The sequence below is a fragment of the Sinocyclocheilus anshuiensis genome, unplaced genomic scaffold (assembly GCF_001515605.1).
Source record: "Sinocyclocheilus anshuiensis isolate Anshui unplaced genomic scaffold, SAMN03320099.WGS_v1.1 scaffold2171, whole genome shotgun sequence".
Taxonomy (NCBI): domain Eukaryota; kingdom Metazoa; phylum Chordata; class Actinopteri; order Cypriniformes; family Cyprinidae; genus Sinocyclocheilus; species Sinocyclocheilus anshuiensis.
Genome location: NW_015537929.1, coordinates 662,933 through 690,080, shown reverse-complemented (window position 1 = coordinate 690,080; position 27,148 = coordinate 662,933). Strand labels below are relative to the sequence as shown.

Genomic DNA, 27,148 nt, shown 5'->3' with positions numbered 1-27,148 from the left:
TTTTTAACTCATGATTCTGACTTATTTTCTCAAAATTGTAATTTTATATCTCGCAATTCTGAGTTTGTGTCTCACAATTATGACTTCATATCTAGCAATTTTCTCAGAATTGCGAGGAAAAAATGTCTGAATTGTGTAATTAAAAAGTTGCAAATCTTCCATGGGAAGCACTGAACTTTTCCGAATGTGGGAAATCATAACACCCTTTGCTGCTTCAAAATCATTATTTCACACATTCTTTCACACAGCCAAATGACTTTATACATTTGCATGCAATTTCTTGGCAGACATTTTTCTTAGCACACCAACTTCTCCCTTCTTATTTGAGCTGTTCTTTTGGAATTTTAGGCTGAATTTAAATGCTTGCAGACGTGTGTACGGATGGTATGTGACAAAATGAATGTGCATGTTAAAAGGCATGCTGTCTCACAGGGTGACTACAGCCTATTTATGCACATCCTCTCAGAGTTAAAGTCATACTGTGGCGAGAAGTGCCGCTACTGGCTGTATTCTCCGTGGTGTGACTTATGGGGTCTGGACTATATGAGTTGGAACGCTGTCAACACATAGCCTGGATTCCTGTGGTGTAATCCAAACACTACTAGCGTGTTTACACCTGGCTGCTTTTCCAGTAGGTGAGGCCCTGTGCTTCCAGCCGCCATTCATAGGAGAGTGGTTCTGTGAGGTGACTGTGAACCAATAAAACACACCTAGAGCACCATGGGAAGCTGTTAATTGCTTGCAGTGAGTGTACTCAAGGTCACCTAAAATACCCTACTCTGTATGAATGCATGCTTGAGTGCTGCTGTGATGTGACAGGCTTATATTTATAAACAGGTCTGCATATCTTTACAGATTTCCTGATTTGACTCTAATTCACTTTCAGTTCGATGTGATTCAGAATACGGTTAATTTTGATTCAATTTTGATTCATTTTGGCATATTACAGTTAGAATGTCCAAAAATATTTTTTTTCAGTTAATGTTCTTAGAAATATAGAGAACCTTCTAATTTGCCATTATGAATGCCATTAATTATTTTTTTTACAAATATCATCACCAATAATCATACATATTAATAATATGTGGATATAAAATAAAATTGCCTTTCTAGTGTCAAACTTTTATAACTAGTAAAAATTAGGGATGCGCCGATCCGATATTCATATCGGGTATCGGCTCCGATAGTGCCATTTTTCTCGGATCGGGTATCGGTCAGAGAGGGCCGATCCAAATCCGAGATTTTTTATTTTATTTTTTTCCCGATTGTGCGAATTATTCTGTGTTACTTCTGAAGCCATACGATAGCTTAATGTGAGCTGCATATGAATATTTAAGTCCTTACATTAAAGTTCACACAAACTCTTTTCTCCGCGACTGTATAAAAACAGTTCGTGCTGCACTGTATTTGTTTTGTCCTATCGTATCTATCATATGTTGTTGCCTTATTAAAAAATATGCTATACATTTAAAAGAAATTTATTTTAATTTTATAGTATATACTTATATATAAATACATTCATGAATGTTTTTAATGAATGGATTTTATAATAATACAAATAGCAATGTGTAACATTTTTATTATTATTAACATATTTAGTGCAACACTTTTATTTGTTCCCCAAAAAATATAGTTTTTTCACTAAATGTTTGGATTTCTAAAATTATTGTGCACTGATTTTTCTAGAATAACTTTTGCTGCCGAATTATCCACTAACCTAGTTTATGATACATTTTTGTCATAGATTATAAATATACATAGGCCTATATTTTTTCATATTTGTTTATTTTATTTTTCTTTATAATGAAGTAGTCTGTATCTAGTAGATTGTGAAAGAATGATGATCAGTTCCACACACAGAGATATATAAATTCTACATTTATTTAAATGAGGGAAAAAAACTTCACTGGTATTGGATCGGTATCGGTATAGGCCAATACCGAACCCTAGGCATCGGAATCGGTATCGGAGGCGAAAAAGGCGGATCGGAGCATCCCTAGTAGAAATGATAAACTCAGAAACACTTCACTTTAATATGTGACTCTTTTTTAATGATTCAATAAAAGGACTGGCTCAAAAGAGTCATTTCAGTTCAGTTCAGTTAATTTTATTGTCATTCTATACATCTTGACACATGAGAACGAAATATGTACTCAGGTTCATGAGTGTATTCATAAAATTAACATATTATACTACAAACGTACACTAATACAATACTTGTTCATGAATGGAACAACACTTGATGTGTTGTACAGTGTGTTTTTGATTCACTAAAATGAACCGAAGTTGTTCAGAAATTTCATATTTTATAATTATATTTACAACACTGTGGCAATAGAACATACTCACAGTTCATAATATAATTATTAAATTTCAATATGTGATTTTTAAGGACATTTTTGATAACTTTTGGTACTCTTGTACAGTTGGATCACTCCTTGATGTCCAGTGTAAAATATGGGTCCTAAAACCAAAGCAGTTGAGAATCACTAGTCTAGCAACATGAGTGTGCTGTCTGGAATGATAATGAATTGCCTTCCTTACATCCTTAAGCTCTTATTTTAAAGGGCAAAGAGAAAGTAAAACTTGAAATCGCATCATATGACCCCTTTAACTTTTTCTTTAATTACATGTGTGACACATTCAATAGTAGTTAGTAAACGCTAACAGCAGTTTTGTCCACGTCAAAGGATTCCAGCACACAGTGAGATGAGAAACGTACACCTGAGGTCAGCGAAACATTTCGCTGGTGGGTCGGATGAGGATGAATGAGCAGCAAAAACTAGGAAACATGTATTGTAGCTTGACAGCATTTTGAATGCTCTTATATTAGTGTTAACAGAGGCAAGAGACTGCAGTGTGTCAGTGGCTTTGGCTCTTTCATAATTTTGCATCAGGTGTTTCCACTGAGAGCTGTTGCGCTGTGAGTGTGATGTATGCAGTAATACTGATTCTCAATCCCCATGGGCCGTAATAATGCCTGATTTGGCTCAGCAAAAGCATGAATTTGGAGTGGGTTTGTGAGAAGATAAAGAAAAAGGGAACAGCTCATTATCTTACAAGATATAATGTCCTGTCTTGTTAAGCAATTTTTGCTTGGTAATAAGTGAATGTTTTTTCTCTGAACATATGACCCAGGCATTTATTGTTAATTTTTTACATTGTATTTATTTATTTATATATTTGTATTTATATAATTTTTTAATTTTATTTATGTCTTTAAAAAACAAAATATTTAATAGCAATAATAATAATAATATTTAAAAAACACTAATAAATACACGGTTAAATGTAATCTTACATTTTAAAAAAATTCTAAATAAATATCAGGTTTTTTATACTGTATGATATATTGTTGTGATGCCTAAATTCACTTGTAGCAAATTCTTAATTTTATTTTTATTTTTATCTTTAATATACTTTAATTTACAAAATAGTAAGCAATTAGAATATTGGACATCTCATTGGTTATCTGCAATAGCATGAAATTGCTTATTTAAATATTTAAATTTAATATGGGAACATTCCTGAATATAAACACTTCTCATCAAATTCTTTCAAAAAAAAAAAAAATCATAGAAAAAATTATTAGCTATATTATCCATATTAATTCTGTACTCAAATAAGTCTCCTGGCATTTCATCTCTTTCATCAGATGTTGTGCTATATTGAGTCTATATGTTTCCTAAAAACAAAATCAACACATATACATGAGGTGCTTGAGGCCCGTATGAGGTAAGGTGCTTATCCCATTAGAATGGATGACTAGATGTGTAAATTGATTGCAGGGATAAGTGTGTGTATGTGTATGTACACATTCATGTGAAGAGAGCGATTATTTTTTATCCCTAAGCACAGGCCTGACTACTCATGCTGTAGCCTCATCATTGCATCAAAATATCACAAAATGTCCACAAAAGGACAGATCATTCCAGTAGCTTGTGGTGTAGTGTTATTTTAGTATTATTTATATACAGTATTTATTAATAATTTTAATTAGCTTTTATTTTTATATTTATATTTTCAACTATCATTTTAATTTAAGTTCCGGGTTTATTAATTTGATTGTGTTTTTGTCTTTTGTCCAATATTTTTGGTTAGGTTTATTTTTATTTCATTTTTAGATTTAGTAATAATTGTACTTATTTCAGTTAGCTGCCAAGGCAGTGTTTCTAATGTTTTTTTAAGTAAAAAATTTTCAACTAATATTTATATATTTTTTCAGCTTTATTTTAATTCCTGAAATAAATTTTTTGATAGTTTTAGTTTCAGTCAACAATAACAACTTTAGAAAAATCAGTGTTTTACGTGCCATTTGATATCATTTTATGTGTTGTTTTCTTTTTGTACTATGCAAGGTTTTGTCATCGGATTTGTTTTCTTTTTTGAGCCTCCTCAGAGAAATGCACCATTCCTACGCACAGTTTTTGAACAGTTGACAGGAAAGGTGATGCTTGTACCTGTAGACTCTGTGGGCATGGGAGTTTTACTAGACTTTTGTTGCGTCTGAATGTGTCTGTCTGGGCCAGTCTCTGTCTTTCTCTGCCTAATGAAAAAAACTTGTGCTTGCAGTGAACAGTTTCCAGCTTCCCTGGAGTTCTTGCCCTCTAATATCTGCCAGATTGTGCCTCTGACTTTAGAGTTAAATGCACTACATTTTCTCAGCTCACACGGCGGCAGGTGTGCATGTAAGCAGGAGTAGCTATGCTGGTGGGAGGAGGTACAAAATGTTTTTCTCCTCTCGTAGAGTTGTCTTCTTTCCCGTTAACTTGTTTATAGCATTATTAAATTATTATTTTCCCACAGGAATGCATAAGCAGTTTTCAGTGTCACAGTCAGAGTATCTGAATCAGCCTGGTTCCTGTCTGAACCACTGTTTACAAAAATGCAGGAAATGATGCTGAAGAGGTTATTTGAAAAGCGTTGTATCAAATGATCGATCGATTGAAAACATGAGCCTTTTTGGCTATTGTGACAATATAGTGTGGTCACCATACAGCAATGAGAAACATTAAGCCTTCAGCCTGATGATGATAGAACATCCAATTAAACATTCCAATCCAATCAACCAGTACTGAAATATTCACTCATAGTCATCTTTGTCAAACCAAGCTGCTTTTTTAAATTCATTTATTATTTATTTATTTATTTGGTAACGCTTTAATATAGGGACCAATTCTCACTATTAACTAGTTGCTTATTAGCATGCATATTACTAGCATATTGGCTGTTTATTAGTACTTATAAAGCACATATTCTGCAAGTGTGCCATTTAATTATAAAAATTTTTTTTTAACCTTGCATTTTGGATCTTGGTTATGTATGTTTGTGATGCTTGGTAGGTTATATAAAAGATATGTGTTCCGCATATTTCCAGTCTACAAAAAGGGGAAAACAACATCTTTAACATGACACCATCAAAAAACACGGGGTTGTAAAAATTATTAATGGAACTGAGTTTGCAATACTTCTTGTCTGGCAAATAGTAAATTAGTTTTTAATGTTTCTAGATGTTTCTGTACTTTTTTGTTGTTGTTTTTGAGTATATTCTAATCTATAATATATTGTTACTGCAGAGTTTAGAGTTTGACTAATTTGTGACCCATTTTGTGTATTTTTTTATTTTTGTGTATGTTGCAGAGTAAAGAAATTGGCATTCAGATGCACGAGGAGCTGGTGAAAGTGACAAACGAGCTGTACACTGTGAGTATAATGTCTCTCAATCTCTCTCTCTTTATTTTTCCTTCTCTATTTTTCTCGCTCTCCCTCTGAATGGTGCTCTCACCCGCTGTGTCCTGCCATGCACCATGGAAACGCTGACTCTCTGGCCAAAAACAAAAACAATTGGCTGTGCAACAATTTGGAGAAGAAAGAAACTGTTGCTTCACATAGTTTTCTATTAAAGGATAGGAAGCTGAATCAAGGGATTTTTTTCAGGGAATAATGCAAGTGGTACTATTTGCGATAGTGCTAGTGATGGGAAAATAGTAGATTGATAGAGTCGCCTGGTAGAGCTTCATAGTAGGCACATCTTAAATTACATCCACATTGCATTTTAATTTGCTTCAGAATCTGGGTCATTAGAAGCCAAAATCCTGCTTTAGTTTCTCTTACATCAACCAAGATGCAGCCTCTTTCTTTGGGCCTCTCAGTGTTTCTCCCTGGATGAAATCCAAGCTACCTCTGCAGAGGAGCAGGCTGAGATTAATGTTGTCACCCATGACAGGACATCAGAGGGAGATTCTTCTCCATCGCTCGACCTATTCCAGATGTCCCCTTTGCATCTTTATGTAGGTGGCATAGTAAAATATCTCACCCATATCTCTGGATAAAACTAGCCACAGTATAGCTCATATGATCGTTCTCCTGTTGTGTCATCTCTTGACTACGGTTGTAAATTGCAGTGTCAAAAAAGTCTAAAATGTGGTTGTACCCCACCTACCATAAAAGATCTGAAACAATAAAACATAGTCCTAAGCCATTCTTAAATCCTTACGAGAACAGATATGATACTTATGAATCAGGAATACACTGTTACTTCCTTTAAATTGTTGAAACGGACACATAAGCGGTTTGGGATCAGGCGCTCTGACGCTGATGTGTTTCAAGGTCACTGACAGGGAGTGTAATGTATCGCTGGAGAAGACATGGGAGAGGATCATTATCCTTCCCCTGCCACCCTTCCTCTTTTTTTCCTCAAATAGAGCCTGTCAGGATACCGAATCCCTGCAGAAAGAGCTTAATTATTACGTTCTGCATCATTGTGGTGACAAAATATTTAGTATGTCATTTCTCTGCTAAGTAGACACAGAAATGTGGGCTTTTGTATTATACTGTTTTATTGGAGTATAGGCTGTGTGCATTGTGCAATGCTATCAGTTTTGATGATATATATGAATGTGCATGTGTGTGTGTATATATATATACAGTATATATATTTATACACACACACACACATTTTCTCAGCTCACACGGCGGCAGGTGTGCATGTAAGCAGGAGTAGCTATGCTGGTGGGAGGAGGTACAAAATGTTTTTCTCCTCTCGTAGAGTTGTCTTCTTTCCCGTTAACTTGTTTATAGCATTATTAAATTATTATTTTCCCACAGGAATGCATAAGCAGTTTTCAGTGTCACAGTCAGAGTATCTGAATCAGCCTGGTTCCTGTCTGAACCACTGTTTACAAAAATGCAGGAAATGATGCTGAAGAGGTTATTTGAAAAGCGTTGTATCAAATGATCGATCGATTGAAAACATGAGCCTTTTTGGCTATTGTGACAATATAGTGTGGTCACCATACAGCAATGAGAAACATTAAGCCTTCAGCCTGATGATGATAGAACATCCAATTAAACATTCCAATCCAATCAACCAGTACTGAAATATTCACTCATAGTCATCTTTGTCAAACCAAGCTGCTTTTTTAAATTCATTTATTATTTATTTATTTATTTGGTAACGCTTTAATATAGGGACCAATTCTCACTATTAACTAGTTGCTTATTAGCATGCATATTACTAGCATATTGGCTGTTTATTAGTACTTATAAAGCACATATTCTGCAAGTGTGCCATTTAATTATAAAAATTTTTTTTTAACCTTGCATTTTGGATCTTGGTTATGTATGTTTGTGATGCTTGGTAGGTTATATAAAAGATATGTGTTCCGCATATTTCCAGTCTACAAAAAGGGGAAAACAACATCTTTAACATGACACCATCAAAAAACACGGGGTTGTAAAAATTATTAATGGAACTGAGTTTGCAATACTTCTTGTCTGGCAAATAGTAAATTAGTTTTTAATGTTTCTAGATGTTTCTGTACTTTTTTGTTGTTGTTTTTGAGTATATTCTAATCTATAATATATTGTTACTGCAGAGTTTAGAGTTTGACTAATTTGTGACCCATTTTGTGTATTTTTTTATTTTTGTGTATGTTGCAGAGTAAAGAAATTGGCATTCAGATGCACGAGGAGCTGGTGAAAGTGACAAACGAGCTGTACACTGTGAGTATAATGTCTCTCAATCTCTCTCTCTTTATTTTTCCTTCTCTATTTTTCTCGCTCTCCCTCTGAATGGTGCTCTCACCCGCTGTGTCCTGCCATGCACCATGGAAACGCTGACTCTCTGGCCAAAAACAAAAACAATTGGCTGTGCAACAATTTGGAGAAGAAAGAAACTGTTGCTTCACATAGTTTTCTATTAAAGGATAGGAAGCTGAATCAAGGGATTTTTTTCAGGGAATAATGCAAGTGGTACTATTTGCGATAGTGCTAGTGATGGGAAAATAGTAGATTGATAGAGTCGCCTGGTAGAGCTTCATAGTAGGCACATCTTAAATTACATCCACATTGCATTTTAATTTGCTTCAGAATCTGGGTCATTAGAAGCCAAAATCCTGCTTTAGTTTCTCTTACATCAACCAAGATGCAGCCTCTTTCTTTGGGCCTCTCAGTGTTTCTCCCTGGATGAAATCCAAGCTACCTCTGCAGAGGAGCAGGCTGAGATTAATGTTGTCACCCATGACAGGACATCAGAGGGAGATTCTTCTCCATCGCTCGACCTATTCCAGATGTCCCCTTTGCATCTTTATGTAGGTGGCATAGTAAAATATCTCACCCATATCTCTGGATAAAACTAGCCACAGTATAGCTCATATGATCGTTCTCCTGTTGTGTCATCTCTTGACTACGGTTGTAAATTGCAGTGTCAAAAAAGTCTAAAATGTGGTTGTACCCCACCTACCATAAAAGATCTGAAACAATAAAACATAGTCCTAAGCCATTCTTAAATCCTTACGAGAACAGATATGATACTTATGAATCAGGAATACACTGTTACTTCCTTTAAATTGTTGAAACGGACACATAAGCGGTTTGGGATCAGGCGCTCTGACGCTGATGTGTTTCAAGGTCACTGACAGGGAGTGTAATGTATCGCTGGAGAAGACATGGGAGAGGATCATTATCCTTCCCCTGCCACCCTTCCTCTTTTTTTCCTCAAATAGAGCCTGTCAGGATACCGAATCCCTGCAGAAAGAGCTTAATTATTACGTTCTGCATCATTGTGGTGACAAAATATTTAGTATGTCATTTCTCTGCTAAGTAGACACAGAAATGTGGGCTTTTGTATTATACTGTTTTATTGGAGTATAGGCTGTGTGCATTGTGCAATGCTATCAGTTTTGATGATATATATGAATGTGCATGTGTGTGTGTATATATATATATACAGTATATATATTTATACACACACACACACACACACACACACACACACATAGTGTAAAATAAGTATTTTGTTCTGCAGTTTTGCCATTTTTAATTCAGCAGTCTTACATTTCATTTATTTTAAACATGAAGCATACATTTTTTATATACAATTTTAAATGTCAGTGTCTGTTCTTTTCCCATGTATTGGTAGGTCGTAGGTTCACCATTAACATAAATTATTCAACAGTCTGAGGATTATGCTAAACAGTGTTATGAATATCACAAATTTTGTCTCACTTTGCAAACTTCTATATAACGTTTGCTTGACAGAGCATAGTGGCTTGCTTCTGATTAACTGTTCTTGATATACAGCTTGACAATAAAAATGAAAGAGAGCCTGCACTAGTAGCCTTAAGTATTGATCCCTCTTGATCCCTTCCTGTGGTTTGAGTTGTGTTCTCAGAATCAGAAGAATCAGAATGAGCTTTATTGCCAGGTATGTTTAATGTAAGTAAGTGAGTGACGTGTGGCCAAGTATGGTGACCCATACTCAGAATTAGTGCTCTGCATTTATCCCATCCAAAGTGCGCACACACACAGCAGTGAACACACACACACCGTGAACACACACCCGGAGCAGTGGGCAGCCATTTTTTGCTGCGGCGCCCGGGGAGCAGTTGGGGGTTCGGTGCCTTGCTCAAGGGCACCTCAGTCATGGTATTGAAGGTGGGAGAGAGCGCTGGACATTCACTCCCCCCACCTACAATCCCTGCCGGTACGAGACTCGAACCCGCAACCTTTGGGTTACGAGTCCGACTCTTTAACCATTAGGCCACGACTTCCCCGTACAAAAAATGTATGTTTACACATACGAGGAATTTGTTTTCGTGACAGAAGCTTCTACAGTGTAACAGAATGACAGTGACAGAACAAAAAACACAGAAAAAAAAAAATAGAACAAGTAAATAAAGAATAAAAATATACAAATCGACAGTTGTATGTACAGGTATATTATGTGCAAAAGATAATGAAATCTGAATGCAGAATAAGAAATATAAATGTAAAGCTTCTGACAGTCCCAATGTGCAATGTGAAATTTTTGCATTAGTTTTGCAATGTGTTTGTGAATTAGGATGATCAATGGTTCTTGACTTTCTTTCTTGGGTATTAAAGCAAGGCGCTACAGGCAAAATCACTGTTTTTTTTTCATGCACTGGTCAATTTTGAGATTTTGTGCTATTTTGCTTCTATAACATATCAGTCGACTTTCAGACTAGTGTAATGAAAACATCCAAAATACACATTTAAGTGTTTATTGTCTATTTACGTCTGTACATTTCAATTAAAATATATCTTCAAAGGCTGTTTTCTCAAAGTGAGTGAAATCTCCATTTCAGTATAGTACATACACCAAACTTTACAGTTTTTATTCCTATAATACGGGTTGTACAGAGTGGTTTGTTTATATATCATTCGCCTGATTTATATAGCATTTTTTTCCTGAAAACATGATGATTTATTTTTCTGGCTGTTGACAATATGTTCTGATTTATGGAGTGATAAAAAGAGATATCTAAAGTCCCCTCTGTAAAACCTTTAACTCCCCCATGTCAACAAAACAACAAGCAAGAAAAACAAGAATTTTGAACCTGGTTTAATCTAAATAAAAAAAGAAAAATAGAACAAGTAAATAAAGAATAAAAATATACAAATCGACAGTTGTATGTACAGGTATATTATGTGCAAAAGATAATGAAATCTGAATGCAGAATAAGAAATATAAATGTAAAGCTTCTGACAGTCCCAATGTGCAATGTGAAATTTTTGCATTAGTTTTGCAATGTGTTTGTGAATTAGGATGATCAATGGTTCTTGACTTTCTTTCTTGGGTATTAAAGCAAGGCGCTACAGGCAAAATCACTGTTTTTTTTTCATGCACTGGTCAATTTTGAGATTTTGTGCTATTTTGCTTCTATAACATATCAGTCGACTTTCAGACTAGTGTAATGAAAACATCCAAAATACACATTTAAGTGTTTATTGTCTATTTACGTCTGTACATTTCAATTAAAATATATCTTCAAAGGCTGTTTTCTCAAAGTGAGTGAAATCTCCATTTCAGTATAGTACATACACCAAACTTTACAGTTTTTATTCCTATAATACGGGTTGTACAGAGTGGTTTGTTTATATATCATTCGCCTGATTTATATAGCATTTTTTTCCTGAAAACATGATGATTTATTTTTCTGGCTGTTGACAATATGTTCTGATTTATGGAGTGATAAAAAGAGATATCTAAAGTCCCCTCTGTAAAACCTTTAACTCCCCCATGTCAACAAAACAACAAGCAAGAAAAACAAGAATTTTGAACCTGGTTTAATCTAATGTCTAGATTTCTGTTCTAGAAATGTATGCATATGAGTGCATATCTAATTATACATTGACTCATTTGTGTATTTAAATATAACATTTCAGAAAAATTGTAATACAAAACAGTTGTCTTAATGTACTGTGATTAATCAGCTGGGGAAAGTATGGCGATATCTATGAATTAAAATGTTCACCCAGTACAGTCTTCTATGTGCAAAGTCTATGAAATCTGTCAATCAGATTGAAAACCAAAATTGCATTTATTTCTTTTTAGTTCCATCTGAGAAGCTTGAAAACTTTAAAGTAGTGTTTGCTGTTATTTTTGTAATGGAAAGTTCTGTGGATTTTGCACACAGTTTGTGGAAAGTGAAAGCTCAGCAGCTTTTGCCTGTGAACAGGCCTATAACAAATGAGAGCTGAAGAACATTGAAATTGGTTGTGTATTGTATTTGAGAACAGAAATCTTTTTTCTAAATGATAGCAAAACAGCTCATTATAAATTCTGCAGCTTTAAGGAAATTAGTGTAGTGCCCTTGCACGACTGTACTTGAAGCTCTATTAGGCATGCTTCTATGCATAAGAATTGGGTGTTGACTTTGGGATCCCCTCCCCAAAGACTTTGACATGTGACTTTATTTAATGTGAATTAAATTTGCAGACCTTCATTGCAGACCTTCAAACCAAAGAAATAATAGGATGTTGTTTCTCTTATTCAACCAGTTTGCATCTCGTACCTCTTTTATGGTATGGTAAACAGGAGAAATCATAATATGTTTTTTGCAGAAATTGAAGTCCCGCCTTTTTTCCTATTCTTTTATGTTCTGAACAAGATTGTCATTCATTGTCATGGTCCTCTGACTCTTCAGGGTCTTAAAGGCATCAGCCTGAGGATCAGTCTAATATGATGAATGAGTCTGTGCAGCCCATTTTGCCAGTCCTTGTCGATCACAAGGTCTTACAAAAGATAGTCTGTTTTTGGCTGGTTGACAGGTAAATAGTTTAGTTGGAATGCCTCAAATTTTTCTGCAGTGTTCAAGAAATTGAAATGGTAGCAGTTCGGGTGTGTACAGCAGTACAGAAGCACACAGACGTACTCCGGGCAGTTTCTGTGGAAATGGAAGTTGTATATAAATTAGGGCTGCACGATAAATCGCATGCGATATTTAACGCGCATCTTATCAGTAAAGCCGGTTCTGTAATCAGCGGTAAATCTCCATCACCTGCATGCTTTCACATTGAGCAGCATTAACTACACAGAGCCGTTGTTCACTGACGAGAATGTGAAAGCATGCAGGTGATGGAGATTTACCGCGCGTTAAATATCGCATGCGATTTATCGTGCAGCCCTAATATAAATCATTGCAAGTTAGTTTAAGGTTTCTGGCTAATGCTCAAATACTGAGCTAATGCGGCTTAGCAAAGGAAGCGAGACTATCCTTGCACAGCTCTCGGACAAACTTAGGCCACAAAACCTCATTGGTGTTCGATGTGAGAATAAATGTTTTGTCAGTTCTTCAACCTAAGAATTGTGAGAATGTGTTTCATGCACTCTAAAAAATTATTCAGTGGATCTGTTGCCACTACTTAATTTAATGCATTAGTGCAAGTTAAAAATTTCAATTTATTGATTTAATTAAACATTTGAAGTTTTAAACATTTTTTAATGAGTTGTCCTGATATCTTAATGTTGATAATTACATCAGCGTAATACTGTGTGTAACTTCAACTTAAATATCTGTGTTAGTTTGTTTAAAGCATTATTTAAGTTGTACTAACTAAATGTAATTAGCTCCATAACTAATAATTTTATAATAATTTTTTCAAGTTCACGTTTCAGGTTCCCAGCATGCTTTGCATGTGACTGAATAATGAGCGGTAATGTAGAAATAAACTCATATTTTATGCATTTCTATTCAAGATCAGAACAGGAGAAGATTTATTAATGTTCAGTGTTCGGTTATATTAGTATTTAAAAGTGTTTCTGTTATGTTGGTGGTTTTTATGAGATTACCATTGTGCTGAAGAGTAGAACGTTTGCTTAGGTTGAGAACAGACTCACAGGGCATTGTGTCCAGAATCTTACATGCTGTTTCAATTTGGTTGAAAATGCTAAAAGATTGGTTTCCTGGCAGCATTAAGTGTTGTTTCATCAAAAAATAACATTTTGTGAACTTAATTTCAGAAGAAGTTGCCTTAACTCAAAAAAAATGATGCAAACTGTTGTGTTAATTTTTTGTTGTTGCGTCCAAACAATATTTTTTAGAGTGTGTGGTAACATGTAAACTGGTGATTTTTAAAGGCAAATATTTTGCTTTAAAACAGATGGTTTCAGCAGTGATTTTTTATGTTTGTTTTGTTTTGTGAAATATTTCCTTAAAAATAATGTTTTATTAAAAATAGCAATTTAGTCACAGCTAAAGATTTTACATTTTTATAAAATGTTCTATATACATTTCTATATATATTATATTTATATATACATATAAACTGTTTTAAAATGTTAAATATTACCCTCTCCTTTGTGAATATACTGTACAAGATTTACTGACGCTAGCTGTGAAAATCTGAGTTATAGTTAGTTTCGGAGTTGCTATAAGCTACTGTTTTCATAAAACACACCATAGATTTTTATAGAAACCATATTTAGTTTGATGTAACCACGAGGAGGAGTATTACATGTGTATTACATGTGATCTTACTACAAAATACCACAGTTAAACTATGGTTATTTTGCAAGCTACATATTTTCATCAGATCTGTACCAGAGCAGAATTTGCCATCCTATTAAAAATCATTTGCGTGAGACCTTTTTACATTTTATTGAAATATTTTCCCTAATTACAACAACATGTATACCATAAGTACATGTGTTTAAAGAGATCCCACTGCTTTATCTAATGTCAATCTTCCCCAAGCGTTGCTCTTTACAGTTTAGGTCATCTCACCTCAACATGCCTGTAAATACAATTTTGATGCTGGAGGTTTGCCAGCCATGTCCATCAAACATGCTTGTAAACATGTTCCTTTGCTGTGTTCTCTTTGAGGGGTATGAGCTGATGGGTGACAGCTTGGGGAGGAGCTGAGTGCTAACCTAGATTTTCTCCTGCACTGGAGTACATAGATCCTGTCAAATTTACTCACCTGCTTAGTATTTTTATTGGTAAAAATTTCACCCTGCCTGCAGATTTAAGATTGTGTCACTTTGAGTGTTGTACTGTTTAGCCTTCTTTGTGTCATTGAAAATTATAAAATAATGTCATTGAATTCTGATGGATCAGTTCTAAGTTGTATTATCTGGTTATAATGTTACATATATGCTGATGTGTGTAAGGTTTGTATGTAATATTCCATGCAGCATAGAATAGAATAGGATAGGATAGAATAGGCTGTTGTTTTAATGGTCTCTTCAAGCATGCATACTGCAGATTCTAGCACATTTTGCCCTCCATCAACCTTGTGACAGCTGCATCGTTTACACAACTGCATGTGAAATGCCAGAGAACACCATCTAAGAATCGGTTAGCTTGAAGACATTTCAGACTGTGTATGTTTACTAGACCCTGTTAAAAGAGCTGGTGATCTGTCCGGAGCCAGACACAGCTTGCACTTCTCTGAGAAACATCCTTTGCATCCTCTTCCTAATGAGCCTGAGGAAACAGCTTTTTCCATCAGGGAATACTATAGGGACATTGGGCCTGGATCCTGTGTAACGTTTAATGACTGGAACATGTTATATTAGTTCGAAGAACAAAGCTAATGGTGTAAGTGTATTGAATTTAGAGCATTTAACATGGCTTCCTCATGTGTATGTCAATAGTTTGAAGTATTTATGACTAAAATTGTTCATATTTTATGACGAAGTTGATCTTATTCATAAAGGTATTCATCAAAGAAAACTGAAAGAAGTATTTTTTTTTGTTTCCACAAAAAAATATTAAGCAGCAAAACTGTTTTCAACATTGATAATTAAAAGAAATGTTTATTGAGCATCAAATTAGCATATTAGAATGATTTCCAAAGTCTGGAGAAATGCCTGCTGATTTTAAGTTTGTCATCACAGGAATAAATTACATTGTTAAAATATGCTGGAAAAGAAAACGGTTATTTTAAATTGTAATAGCATTTCACAATATTACTGTTTTTACTTTATTTTTGTTTAAATAAATGCAGCCTTGGTGAGCATAAGAAATTTCTTTTAAAAACATAAAAAAAAAATCATACAGACCCCAAGCTTAGAAAATTAGTGTATGTCATATTGATAGAAGGTAACATTTGTAATTTTTTATATTCAGTTTATATTCAGAAATAAGAGTGTAGGTAATAAGATTGTAAATACTTGCTCTGACTTTGATTCTTTAGAGTTTTTTTTCATGATTTGTCAGATTCTGGTACAATTCACGTTTCATATAACATTTTGATCATTTTTGATGCTGTATTACCTAAATTTTATTTTTAGGTAATACATGTACACATAATTGGATATCATTATAGTTATTTCAGTTATTATTATCAGTTATTAAATTCAGTAAATGATGCATTGAATTTGCATTTTTTGATTGCTACACCCCTAAAGTAAATCATTCACAATTGTGATCCACAAAAGAAAGAAAGTTTTATGGTTTGAGAATTACATGAGGGTGTAAGTAATGTCAGAATTTAAATTTTGGGTAAACATGTCCTTTTATTGGTTAAAGCCATAGCCATTTATAGGTTAACCTCCACAAAAAGTGTAAACGTGGTGGCTGTGGTGCTTTCAAAGTGTTGTTTGTTTGAGCAGTTTTATATGTTAACTTTCAATGCTGTAAATTTGAGACAGGACTACTTGTTTGTCCAAATAATGGACAATGGGGGAAAACCTGGACACAGACAATTATTTTTGCTGTTGAATTTTATATTGGAGCAGCACAGACACATTTCACCTTTAAATCACAGAGGAAGCAGCACTAAAAGCATGCATAGTGCCATCGTGCGGACGCACTTGATGACCTCCTCTGGAATGATCAGATGATCTGTGGGTGTGAAGTTAGAGTGAAATAGCTGAGTGTATGTACATTAATGTCAGGGTCGGTGCAGATAAGCAGTCTGTGGACGCCTGCAGGCTGGCTGATTTAATAAGCGTTTTATTGAAAACACCATCAGACAGGCATCTGCCGGCTATAAGGAGTGGGAGAAAGCTGGGCAATGGTGCAGTGAACCCCCCTCCCCTTTCACTTGCTCTATTCTATTGTTTGAGCAGAGAGGATAATGGGGTTGAATAGCAGACTGGGTCACACCAATCAGACATGAGGTAAAACAGTTTACATAGTTGCGAACACCTCAGTCATACAGAGAGCTCTGTTATCAGAGTCAGCAAAATGTGCGGTTTTGTTTGAATCAGCTTTGTGTTTCATACACACTTCCTTCAGAATCTCATTGTCCTTAGATCGTCCCCTCCTTCAGCCTCTGTCATCCCGGGCTTGAATGGAAGGCTTGGACTTGGTGGAAAGAGGCAGGATTATTGATACTTCTGCTGCCAAGTCCATACTCCTATGCATATTCATGAGGTGATCTGCTCTGTAGAGCTGACGGGAATACAACTGATCCTTCTAAACTGAGACCTGCACAGCTTCTCTGGAATTAAACTAGTTTGGAGATCATTTCAAGGAATTGTCAGGATTGAGTTGTTTTGTATCACCAAGAAAACTCATAGATGTCTTCATTTTGAGTAAATGTGAGAATAACATTTATGAAATGTTTCATTTTGTTGTTTGACATTTAAAGCCTTGGGTTGTTTCTGCAGTACATATTCTCATTTACATTTTTATGAAAGTTCTAGTATAATTCAGGACTTTGTCCCACATAAACTGGAAGTGTACAAGTTTTTTTCAGTGTTTGTTACTTTCTTCTGTCCCAGTTTAATGCGCAAAGGTAATACTCTCCTCCAAGGCTGTGTTTATGTAATAAAAAATACAGGAAAGACAGTAACATTACAGTTTAAAATAACTGTTTTCTATTTTAATATATAAATTATATAATATATAAATTTAATATAAAATTACCTTTAAAAGGTAATTTATTCCTGTGATGGCAAAGCTGAATTTTCAGCAGCCTTTAAGATTCTTTGAATAATAAAAAGTATATTTACATTTTTATGTAACATTATAAATGTCTTTACTGTCACTTTTTTTTTTTTTATCAATTTAGTGCATCCTTGCTGAATAAAAGTTTTAAACTGGTGTATTTTTTTTCTGAAAGTATTCCCCTGCACCATAGATCTAAAATATAATTTGTGCTTTCAGTATTCCAACACACTCTAAAAAATGCTGGGTTGGTTCAACCCAACTTTGGGTCAAATATGGACTAACCCAACGTTTGGGTTAAAAATTTAATGTACAAATTTAACCCAACGGTTGGGTTAGTCCATATTTGACCCAAAGTTGGGTTGAACCAACCCAGCACTTTTTAGAGTGCAGTTTTGATGTCACTGATGCCAAACGCCATTGGTGTAATTATGTGAAAATGTCAATGAAATTTGGCAGTTTAATGGAAGATTATTAGCTTGTTCAAAAATGTTTTTAAAACATCGCTGAGAGGATTTTAAATGGCATTTTTCTGAAGCAGGATTTCAGACCAATGAGATTTTGGAGTGGGCGGGGCAACCAAGTGAAACAGCAGAAATGAAAATCAAACTATCTGCGAATATCATTTGTTTTCCAAGTTAGTTAGGACAAAAACTCACATGACAGATTTTCTCATTACCCATCTGGTTAGGATATAGTGTGATGCTGTTAAACTAGTCTTTATAGTATTTTATATCATCCTACAGGTGATGAAGACGTATCATATGTATCACACGGAGAGCATCAGTGCAGAAAGCAAGCTGAAGGAGGCCGAGAAACAAGAGGAGAAACAGTTTAGCAAATCTGGAGACCTCAACGTCAACCTCCTGCGCCATGAGGACCGACCCCAGCGCCGCAGCTTGGTCAGGAAGATTGAGAAGATGAAGGAGAAGGTGAGATTACTCTGGTGAGCTTGCGGCAGAGCTCATAATGCTCAGTAGAGTGACTCATAATGCCTCCCTGCTTTTATTAAACCAAAGGGCCATTGCAGCCTAGAATCACATTCATTTCTTCTCCCGACACTCTCAAGCAGGATTGTGACCCTTTAAGAGAAAGATTATGTTATTTCAAGTGGTGTATATTATCTGTGCACAATGGAGAATAAAGCTAGCCCTTTGTCACTCCTTGACTTCCTTCGAAAACCACTGTGGAAGGAAGTGAAAGCCCACATTGCATCATCATGACCAATGTCTTTTTATCCAAAGCTACTTTCAGTAATCTTATTAGACAATCCCCCTGGAGGAACCTTGAGTTAAGTGCCCTTGTTCTTGGTTAAGTGCTCAAAAGCACAATGGTGACACCTCTTTGCGAGGATCAAACCAGAAAACTTCCGAATGCAAACCCTGAGCTTCAATTGGCAGTAAATGCTGTTCCACACAAACTCTTCTCTTCAAGTGCTCCAAGTTTGGGTCACTTACTTCTAATGAGAAGTGCTTATAAATCCTCTTTTCTTCAAGTCTTTTTTCAACAAATGAGAAGCTTTAATGACTTCCTGCATTTTTCCTTTGAAATAAAAGCTTAATTTAAGACATTTAATTAATTTAATAATAATTTTTTTCTTATATAATTAATTTTTTACAGTGAAATATTACAAAAGTAATACGTTTAATAATTAATATGTTAAATGTATTACTTATATAAACGTATTAACATGTTAAACGATTACTAATATAAAAATGTATATGTTTAATATTTGTATTATTATTATTATTATTATTATATTTTAATACTCTATTTTAAAGTGAAATATTTCAATGGCAATACTTTGTTTAATATTTTTATTTATTTATAATAAAAGTTATATTTATAATAAAATGTTATATAACAGTAATAATAATAAGTGTATTAGATTAATATTATTAATATTAATATTATTGTATTAGATGTAATAATTGTAATAGATTTTGTTACAATAAAATATTACAAGACTAATATTTCTAATTCTTCCGTTTTTATTTAATAATAATAATAACAATTATTATTATTATTATTATTATAGTCATATTGATATAATCACTATACATTTTTTAAATCACATTTGAAATCATGATCACAGTTTTTATTAGGTAAAATCCCAATTATATTTTTTCCCCAAATTGTGTAGCCCTATCATGATAGCATTTTTTTTCTTTATTTCCCGTACACCTAGTAACAACCCTGACTTCTTCCTAGTTACCTTCTCATAGGCTCTTAAAAGCAGTGCAGGCACTAAGGTTTGAATGAGCCTGATGGATGGGGTTTATAAAAATGAATGTAGGCTGAGCTTTATCTAAGAATGGACAATGAGGTCAGTGAGACTGTAGACAGCCTGGAGACTGAATGGCTGACTACTCACACAAACCAGATTCAACATTTCAGGTCAGTGACTTCAGCTGTAAATCATCTAATTCATAGTTGGTTCTATGAACTTACAGGAAGCTAACTCATAGTGACTATAGCACCATAACAATTTTATAAATGAACATTTACGAATATTGTGCTTTTCACATGAGGCAGTTTTCATGTGAATGAATTCGGTTTCCTTTACTAGCCACTTTTGTCACTTTTGCTCTTTGTGTCGCTTTCTTTCTCTCTCGGCTTTTCTCTCTCTCCCTCCCTTCCTCCCCTTTTCAGGCTGCAATGCGTAGAGATGTTGGCATGAACGCCACTCAGCCTCACACTATTTATAACCATGGATGCTCTGTGTTTCTCTCTGCAGCCTGACCTGATTCTGCAGGCTAGCAGACTCCAGCGTGATCTTAGCACACCTGCAAGCCTCAGTGGCCTTAAAGGACTATCAATTACTAGTTTGATTATGTGGAAATACATTTTGAATTTCCAGTTATATTCCAATTGTAGACTGAAATAACTGACAATTATGATTTTTGTCAGAATTGTGCAACCCTAATTTTTAGATTGAATGTGCATATTACAATAGAAAAAAAAACAGATACTGCATAATTTATTCAGGTTATATGCTGGTAATCTTTAAACTTAAAACCGATTGCTATAATACAAACCCAGCTAATCATTTTGATTAAAAGGCCTCATTTGAACTCCGGAATGATTTGTGCTGCTTTGTAAGTAGTAATTCACCGATTAAAGAAAGTCCACCCAAAAATGAAAATGTTGTTATCATGTACTCACCATAATGGCTATTTCAAACCTGAATGACTTTCTTTCTTCTGTGGATCATAATGGAAGTTATTTTGAAGTATGTTGGTAACCAAACCATTTCGGTTCACATTGACTTGCATTGTATGGACAAAAAATACAATGCAAATCAATGGGAACTGAGACTATTTGGTTACCAACATGCTTAAGTTTAAATAATGGTCAGCTTACAGTATATATTGTTCCCGTCATACTTGCTTTTCATTACAGTGATTGTTTATTCACTATCGAACTCAACTCATTTGATCAGTATTCAATTGTTAAATTAAATTGAACTTACATGTACTAATCACTGGTGTTTGTTCTTCATTTTAAGGTGACATATTATGCCCATTTTTACAATATGTAATATAATGACGCTTTTCCACTGCATGGTACGGCACGGTACGGCTCGGTACGGTTCACTTTTTGGGGGTTTTTCACTGGGTACAGTACCTGGTACAGCGTCGGCGCCACAGAAACCTGGAGAAGTCAGATTTTCATGATATGTCACCTTTAAGGATTTTGTTTTGTCAATACAATTATGTAGCAGTCAACTGTTATTAATGATACTAGAGCAGCTGTCTGCTTTGAGTGCTCAAGCTTTTTGATGCAAAATTCAGCAAGACCCAGCTGGAGATCACAAGCAGATGAGACTCAGTCTCTGTGTCTTTTTCAATTCACACTGAACTTATATGATGTATATTATTATTAATGCTCTCCGAATTTACATTTTTTAAATGATCAATTTATTGTTCTGTGGAATTTACATACTTTTAAAAGTTGCAGATTGTTTATTCACATTTTTTAACTACTGTATATGGAACATTTTACACCCCACCCCTTTAATGTTTTATTCAAGTGTAGTGTGAGTTATGATCTCTGTACTACGGTGGCCGAGAAGCGCAAAACAAATCACAATTCTGAAAACAATGTCATTGTGTTTTCTGACTTGTTATAATGTTTTCTGAATTGTTGTTGTGCTTTCTGAATTGTTATTTTGTTTTTTAGACTTGCATTTGCATTTGTAATTTGTTATTTTGTTTTCAGAATTGTGATTTGCTTTGCACTTCTCGGCCACCGTACTGTACGCTCCAAAATATATAATATGTTATGTCTTTAAATAAACTATGTAATAATAATTTAGTATATAGTGGAGACTGAGGCTAGTTTCCTCAAGGGACAGTTGTCACAAGGCTTATCTCAGTAACTGTCTCTGTAAGAGTTTCTGTAGCTCAATCAGTAGTGCATGGTGCTAGGAGCCCCAAGGTCATGGGTTTGATTCCCAGGTAAAGCAAGACTGATAAAATGTATGCCATGGATGCTATGCAAGTCACTTTGGATAAATGTGTCTGTAAAATGTAAATGAAAAGTAGTCAGTCATCAGAATTCTATCATCCAAGTTAAAATAAAAGCATGGAAAATTTGTCGTACTTTTATAATAGCCCCAAGGTAAGTTACATTTGTGAAGGTAAATTTAACCCAAAAATTTGCCCTGTGTTCTCAGGACAAGCATATTTTTTTGTAAATATCAGGTTGGGGCAAGTTGTCACATTTGTGTTGGGGCAAGTAACGTGTTTTATGTTTCAAAATATTTCATGTCATTTATTACAATTTCGGTAGGCTATAATAATGGTTTGATATTGTTGTATATCGACTTTTAAAATGTTTTTTCTTGTGTCATGAATTGTTAAAAGCTGAAAACACTTAAGTCTTTAATTAATTTTAAATATACATATGCTGTAAATAATGGCTTTTTTAACCTCAGATAATGTTATATATTTCAAGCAAAGACATTCCTCTTAAATCAATGTCAAGTTGATATAGTGAGAACTTACTCCATATAGGATTATCAATTACTAGTTTGATCATGTGGAAATACATTTTTGAATTTCCAGTTATATTCCAATTGTAGATTGGAATATTAAATCAGTTAATATTTATTATATTAACTGATTTCTTCTCCATTTTGTTTCCCTTTTCCAGAGGCAAGCCAAGTACTCCGAGAACAAACTGAAATGCACTAAAGCCCGCAACGACTATTTATTGAACCTGACAGCCACCAACGCCGTTGTGGCGAAATATTACATCCACGATGTTTCGGATATGATTGATGTGAGTATGCACAATGAGGCATGCGTTTGTTTGTGTGTATCAGCTGGGATTTAAACAGTTGAACTGATGAGGGCTCGGCTCCATCTGTTTCTCTTTGCATTGTGGGTGAAGTGTCTCCTTGTTAATATGGCTTGCCTGATTTATTTTCTCTAAATGTTTGCTTTGCATTTGCTAGAATGTCATTTTTAGTGAATTGGATATGTGTTCTGATTTTATTCCCCTCTCCCTCTGGTATTTGTGTTTTTATTGAATTATTAATCACCATTACTGTAACCTTCTAATCTGTTTTGCAGCTTCATTCGGCTTCACAAAAGAAGATTAAAACTGTTATTCTGCCAAACCAGAATGATTTTTGTCAGATCTATAACAAGAAAATGGAATTACTAGCTTAATTGCACATAAACCATTTTAATGCATTTAATTGACCAAATATTGTTGCATATACAACAACAGGCTGTCGGTCGCACTGGTATCATCCTATCAAAAAATCTGCTGAGACTGATGTGAAGTATACTGAAATATTTCCCTGGCTGGCTCGTCTCTGCTGTCTCTGTCATGTTAGCATTTGTACACACACTGTAGATAAACCGAACCTCTGATTTTTGCTGAGAGATGCAAAGAGTGTCACATTGCTGTCCATCAGTACGCCCTGATATCCTGAAGCAATTTAAGAAAACATAAAACCACACACACACACACTGGAAATTCCTGATAACAGCAAAAAAGCAAAGAGGAAACATAAGCTATTATAGATAACTTTTAAGCCAAGGTTTATTGCTCTATGCAAACTACTGCAGTCACATACTGTTTGCAAATCTTTGTAGTAACCGTTTTGTTAGGAAAACTTAGCAGACAGTAAACCTTTAGGCTTTTTCTATACTGTTATTATACTGTTCTATACTGTTTATTTTATATTGAAACAGATGTAAATCCCTAAGACAGTTAATAGGTTAAAGTTGGAAGAACTCTGTAAAGGGCTCTCGGTTAGGTTGTTGACAACTCACTAAAAACTCCAACACCCACCATTGGGTATATAGAAATTCATGTGGTACTTGTGGCCTGCCGTGGTGAATTACACTAAGATGCCAAGTTACCTTGTACCAGAAATTATGGTTTGCTAGCTGTTCCAAAAAAATTAGAAGTGCCACAACCCATGGTACTGGTGCTTCAAAGAAACCAGGAGGGCTTTACATTTACTGTTTAAAGGGATAGTTCACCCCAAATGAGTTCTGTTATGATTTATGATCACTTACCCTGTCATCATTTTGTTTCTTTGGTGAACACAGAGAATATATTTTAGGTCATTGGGTCCAAAACTACATTAAACCCCACTGACTTTCACTGGACCAAAAAAAAAGTCTCCTTTTGTGTGCAACAGAAGTAAGAAATTGTATGTATTTATTTGTTTGTTTATTGCTTACATTTGTTTGGTTCTGTGTTTTTGTTTGGTATGGTTTTGTTTTGTTTTTTTGTTTTGTTTTGTTTTGTTTAGTTTTTTTGCTTTTGAACATCCCTTTTTTGTCATTTCCAAATCTACAACCCAATCAGTGAAAAATAATTCTCTAAGATAGACACAGAAAAATACATCTCCAGACATACAAAGGTAAACCTTTTACATTTAAGAGTGCATGGTCAGAAGTAGGGCGGGTCTGTCATGTTTTTGTTTTTTTTTTGTTTTCAGAGAGACTGACTGAACCGAAGGTAAAGAGGTTTATTCAAACAATTCGGTCATGGCAAGCCTTGCTAACCCCAATACACAGTAGAAGTTAAGCAGTGGTTTTCTGTTTTAGATTGAAATATGTTTGTCTTAGGGCAAATACTGGTTTCAGTATTACCGATGAACACAGTAAATAATTTCAAATAGTATGGATGTACTTCTAATGATCTACGATTATTAGAAAATGCAGAGAATGTGAACCAGTGCTGTTATTGGGCCAAGAATGTGTAAATACAGAATCTAAACTTGGTGATATTACTGTGCTACATTTTCACCAACGTACACCTCCTCTCCTGTGGCTTTGTAATGCTAAATAGATTGTGCCACAGGCTATGACTGTCTAGTGTTTGCACTCAAACCCTTTAAAGCGTAATATATGGATTTACAGTCCAATAGAGCAATAACTGCCTAATCACAATGACTCATAGAGGTTTAAAGTTTCCCTCAAGCTAATTTAAACTTGCTCCACATTGCTAAAAGAGGTTAGTCGCACATTTGTTGCACGTTTAAACTAATTAGCTAGGATATCCCACTGCGCCTGTTCTTCTAATTATAGATACTGACGGTCTCGATTCTCTGCAGGAGGAAATTCACTCATTTAGATCATGTAATTTTAATGACACTACGATCCATGGAGATACAGGAGATGCTACCTGACTTGCAGTTCATCCTGTTAGAGTGAAATGTGAAATCTCATGACTGCTAAAAATAGGCATCACCATGAAAACATTTTGGCAAATAAAATTTCATTTATACTGTCTTTGCAGGAAGAAAGATTGGATTGTTGTTCATCTAAATGTCATTCAGGCTTGCTGTGAAATATTTTATCTCTCATCCTTCATTTTTCTTCTTTCCACAGTGCTGTGACCTCGGATATCATGCTAGCTTGGCGCGCACATTAAGGACGTATCTGTCTGCTGAGTATAACCTGGAGACCTCTCGCCATGAGGGTCTGGACATCATTGAAAACGCTGTGGACAACCTGGACCCTCGCAGTGACAAGCATAAAATCATGGACATGTACAATCAGGTCTTTTGCCCGCCCATGCGCTTTGAGTTTCTGCCGCACATGGGAGATGAGGTATCAAGGATTTAACTTACCTAATAATATCTTATTAATGGAACAGTTCACTCAAAAATGAAATCCTGTTATTATTTACTCACCCTCAAGTCCCTCCAAACTGTATGACTTTCTCATGTGGAACACAAAAGTTTCAATATAATGAAATATAATCCAAAAATACCGTAAAAGTTCAATTGAAGTGGTCTATATCACTTATATTGCAAGTTATACATTAGCTTTGTGTAAAAAAAACAAAATTTACGTAATTATTGGGTTTGGAAAGACATGAGGGTAAGCAATGACAGAATATTAATTTTTCACTGAACTGTCCTTTCAAGAATAATAATATACTAAATGTTTATTGAAAATCTAAGAGATGTCAAGATATAAAAAAAAAAAACATGACCAGCGTTGGGGGTAACGCATTACAAGTAACGTGAGTTATGTAATCAGATTACTTTTTTCCCAAGTAACTAGTAAAGTAACGAATTACTTTGACATTTACAAGAAAATATCTGAGTTACTTTTTCATATAAATAACGCAAGTTACTTTGTATTCCCATTTATTCAGTGACATCTCTCTTGTCCCTGTGTTAAGAAAAAAATGGGAGTGAGGTGCAGAGGCACTTCCTTCAGGCTGAGGCTTATTAATTTCCCTTTTGGTGTGAAAGGGCCTTTACAGTAGTGATCGACCGATATTGATATTTTATAACCGATACAATACCAATTATTTGCATGTTTATGTGCCCGATAACCGATATGCAGAACCGATATTTATTTACTGTTATAAAGTAAATAAATGACTGAGTGAAGTAAGTGCATGCTTCACTTTGGTTTTTCCTCCTTTCAGTCATCTTAAAAAAAGAGTGTTGAAAATTAGCAGTCTTTCATGTTAAATTTAATCTTCATATTACAACAATAAAAAAACATTTTATTTAAAGCATCAGCAGCAACACTAATATTAACAATAAGCAAAATAAATGAAGAAGGTCTAATGTTTTCAAATGGAGAAAATAAATAAAGAAAAGGAGTAATATCAACTTCATTTTAAACTACAGTTTTAGTAGGTTTATAAGCTGTTTAATAGGCTAAAGAGTGAAGAATAATTCACTGGATAATGTTAATTCACTGAATAATATTCTCTGGAATATTGAAATATAACAAACAAAACATCGTATTTTATTGCATTTCTCAACTGGCATGTTATATCAGAATTTCTAATAATGTTTTTGTCGTTCTAGATTATGAAATGCCTGCTGACAGCGCAGTTTATCTATGCATTTACACAGAACTATACTCAAACTGTGATTGCTCGTGGAGATAATAAATAATTAATTTCCATAGAGTTGTATCTATTTAGATATTTATTAGCGAAATAATGGTTATATAGTAAATGTTAAAACAATTTAGGGTGTTTTAAACAAGTGAATCTTGTTAAAA

At 34.6% G+C, this 27,148-nt stretch overlaps 1 protein-coding gene across 3 annotated transcripts in view; it reads left to right on the top strand.

Annotated features, from left to right (window-relative positions):
- LOC107657972 (SLIT-ROBO Rho GTPase-activating protein 3) overlaps positions 1–27,148 on the top strand; it is an 89,364-nt gene that overhangs the window by 28,915 nt on the left and 33,301 nt on the right. For 2 of the 3 annotated variants that reach the window (XM_016446336.1, XM_016446326.1), the window contains exons 4-7: positions 5,641–5,703; positions 18,389–18,574; positions 22,800–22,928; positions 25,505–25,726. In XM_016446336.1, coding sequence (XP_016301822.1) covers positions 5,641–5,703; positions 18,389–18,574; positions 22,800–22,928; positions 25,505–25,726 — 600 coding nt within the window. Of the gene's footprint in view, positions 1–5,640; positions 5,704–7,879; positions 8,005–18,388; positions 18,575–22,799; positions 22,929–25,504; positions 25,727–27,148 lie in introns of those variants that run through there. The other variant, XM_016446343.1, reaches the window with a different exon arrangement.